At 46.6% G+C, this 3,246-nt stretch overlaps 1 protein-coding gene across 1 annotated transcript; it reads left to right on the forward strand.

Annotated features, from left to right (window-relative positions):
* The first annotated feature begins 1,693 nt into the window (after positions 1-1,693).
* On the forward strand, positions 1,694-2,125 carry LOC135202119 (uncharacterized). The gene has a single exon (XM_064231368.1). The coding sequence runs from the start codon at positions 1,694-1,696 to the stop codon at positions 2,123-2,125; it is 432 nt and encodes a 143-aa protein (XP_064087438.1).
* The last annotated feature ends 1,121 nt before the right edge of the window (positions 2,126-3,246 follow it).

Raw genomic sequence — 3,246 nt, forward strand, 5'->3', positions numbered from 1 at the left:
GAAAGGAAAAGAAAGGAGCCCCAAGGAAAGAAGGAAGCCTCCCAGAGGAAATAAAGGAAGCCTCCCAAGGAATAAGAAAGGAAGCTCCCAGGAAAAGAAGGAAGCTCCGAGGAACGAAGGAAGTCTCCGAGACAAAGAAAGGAAGCCTCCACGAGGAAAAAAGGAAAGGCCTCACGAGGTAAAAGAAAAGGAAGCCCCATCCAGAGGAAAAAATACGGAAGCCTCCCGAGGAAAAGAAAGGAAGCCTCACGAGGAAAAGAAAGGAAGCCTCCCGAGGAAAAGAAAGGAAGCCTCCCGAGGAAAAGAAAGGAAGCCTCACGAGGAAAAGAAAGGAAGCCTCCCGAGGAAAAGAAAGGAAGCCTCCGAGGAAAATAAAGGAAGCCTCCCGAGGAAAAGAAAGGAAGCCTCACGAGGAAAAGAAAGGAAGCCTCCCGAGGAAAAGAAAGGAAGCCTCCCGAGGAAAAGAAAGGAAGCCTCCCGAGGAAAAGAAAGGAAGCCTCACGAGGAAAATAAAGGAAGCCTCCCGAGGAAAAGAAAGGAAGCCTCCCGAGGAAAATAAAGGAAGCCTCACGAGGAAAAAGAAAGAAGCCTCCCGAGGGAAATAAAGGAAAGCTCCCGAGGAAAAGAAAGGAAGCCTCACGAGAAAAAATAAAGGAAGCCTCCCGAGGAAAAGAAAGGAAGCCTCCCGAGGAAAAGAAAGGAAGCCTCACGAGGAAAAGAAAGGAAGCCTCCCAAGGAAAAGAAAGGAAGCCTCCCAAGGAAAATAAAGGAAGCCTCCAGAGGAAAAGAAAGGAATCCTCACGAGGAAAAGAAAGGAAGCCTCCCAGGAAAAGAAAGGAAGCCTCCTGAGGAAAAGAAAGGAATCCTCCTGAGGAAAAGAAAGGAATCCTCCCGAGGAAAAGAAAGGAAGTCCTCACGAGGAAAAGAAAGGAAGCCTCCTGAGGAAAAGAAAGGAAGCCTCCCGAGGAAAAGAAAGGAAGCCTCCCGAGGAAAAAGAAAGGCCATCCTCACGAGGAAAAGAAGCCTCACGAGGGAAAATAAAGGAAAGGCCGCCCAAGTAAAAGGGAAAAGGAAGCCTCCCTTGCCGGAGGAAAAGAAAAGGAAGCCTCCGAGAAACAGAAAGGAAGCCTCCCTGAGAAAGACAGGAATCCTCCTGAAAGGAAAAAGGAAACGAAATCCCTCCCGAGGAAAAGAAAGGAATCCTCAACGAGGAGAAAGAAAAGGAGCTCCTGAGGAAAAGAAAGGAAGCCTCCTTAGGAAAAGAAATGGAAGCCTCCCGAGGTTAAAAAGAAGAATCCTCAAACGGAAGGAAAAGAAAGGAAGCCTCACGAAGGAAAAGAAAGGAAGCCTCCCAAGGAAAAGAAAGGAAGCCTCCTGAGGAAAAGAAAGGAAGCCTCACGAGGAAAAGAAAGGAATCCTCCTGAGGAAAAGAAAGGAAGCCTCCCGAGGAAAAGACAGTAATCTCTTAGTGAAAAGAAAGGAATCCTCCACGAGGAAAATAAAGGAAGCCTCTCCCAAGGAAAAGAAGGAAGCCTCCGTAGGAAAAAGAAAGGAAGCCTCACGAGGAAAAGAAAGGAATCCTCACGAGGAAAAGAAAGGAAGCCTCCTGAGGAAAAGAAAGGAAGCCTCCCGGAGGAAAAGGAAAGGAATCCTCAGAGGAAAAGAAAGGAAAGCCTCCTGGAATGGCAAAAAAATGAAGGCCTCCGAGGCCAAAGGAAAAGGAAAACCTTCCCTCCATGAGGAAAAGAAAGGAATCCTTCACGAGGAAAATAAAGGAAGCCTCCCAAGGAAAGAAAGGAAGCCTCCTTTTTTGGAAAAGAAAGGAAGCCTCACGAGGAAAGAAAAGGAATCCTCACGAGGAAAAAGAAAGGAAAAGGCCCCCCTGAGGAAAAAGAAAGGAAAGCCTCCCGAGGAAAATAAAGGAATCCTCATGAAAATGAAAAGAAAGGAAATAAACCTTCCACGGAAAAGGAAAATAAGGAAGGCCTCCACGAAAGGAAAAGGAAAGGCCTCCACGAGGAAAAAGAAAGGAAATCCTCATGAGGAAACGAGGCAAAGGAAGCCCCCCCTCCTCCGAGGAAAAGAAAGGAACCTCCCGAGGAAAAGGGAAAGGAATACCTCCTGAGGACAGAAAGGAAATCCCTCACGCCAGTAAAATAAAGGAAAGCCCTCCCAAACGGAAAAGAAAAAAGGCAGGCCTCACGAGAAAGGAAGTCCCCCCCTCCCAACCGCGGAAAAGAAAGGGAAGCTCCCAAGAAAAGAAAGAAGCCTCCCGAGGAAAGAAAGGATTCTTCCCATTTGAGCCCCCGGAAAGAAATAAAGGAATCCTCACGAGGAAATAAAGTGGAAAGCCTCCCGCCTCCTGAGGAAAACCAGAATGAAGGCCTCATGAGGAAAAGAAAGGAATCCTCCACCGGAAAAGGAAAAAAGGAAGCCTCCCAAGGAAAGGAAAGGAAGGAAGGCCTTCCCAAGGAAAAAGGAAAGAAATCCTCCCGAAAAGGAAAAGGAAAGGAAGCCCTCCACGAGGAAAAGAAAGGGAAGCCTAAGGTGAAAGGAAAAGAAAGGAAGGCCTCATGAGGAAAAGAAAAGGAATCCCAGGGAATGAAAGGGAAAGGAAAAGCCTCTCCCAGGAAAAGAAAGGTGAAGCCTCCCAAGGAAAGAAAAAGGAACCTTCACCGACAAGGAAAAGAAAGGAAGAAAAAAAAAACCTTCCAAAGGAAAAGAAAGGAATCCTCACGAGGAAAAGAAAGGAAGCCTCCCGAGGAAAAGAAGGGAAGCCTCCTGAGGGAAAGAAAGAACCTCGGGGAGCCTCCCGAGGAAAAGAAAGGAAGCCTCCGGAGGAAAAACATCTATCTCGCAGGAAATGAAAAAGGATGCCATTTCTACCGACGACACGAAAAAGAAAAGAAAAGAAAAAAAAAACTCTCGTGGCTGGCAAAAACTCTTAAGGTTTTAAGCGTCTTCGGTCTCCATAGGAACGCGACACAAAAGATGCCTCAATACCTATCAAGTAACTGTTTCATATATCATGCAACTGCGCTGGTATACATCGTCATCATCATCTTCAAATAGTAACTGACGGTTTGCACAAGCGAAAGCGAGAGAAAAGAAACCAGAAATCTCCTTTTACCTCTCATTAAGCGGGTTTATCCCGCGAACCCAAACGTGCAAAGCCCCTGCAAACACGAACTATAGAAAACGCGTTATTTTGCAATGAATGGGTCACCCGTAACAAAACACCACTAA

This window comes from Macrobrachium nipponense, chromosome 30 (genome assembly GCF_015104395.2).
Source record: "Macrobrachium nipponense isolate FS-2020 chromosome 30, ASM1510439v2, whole genome shotgun sequence".
Lineage (NCBI taxonomy): Eukaryota > Metazoa > Arthropoda > Malacostraca > Decapoda > Palaemonidae > Macrobrachium > Macrobrachium nipponense.

Coding starts and splice junctions, on each gene's coding strand:
- LOC135202119 (XM_064231368.1), top strand. CDS start 1,694: ATGAAGGCCTCCGAGGCCAAAGGAAAAGGAAAACCTTCCCTCCATGAG.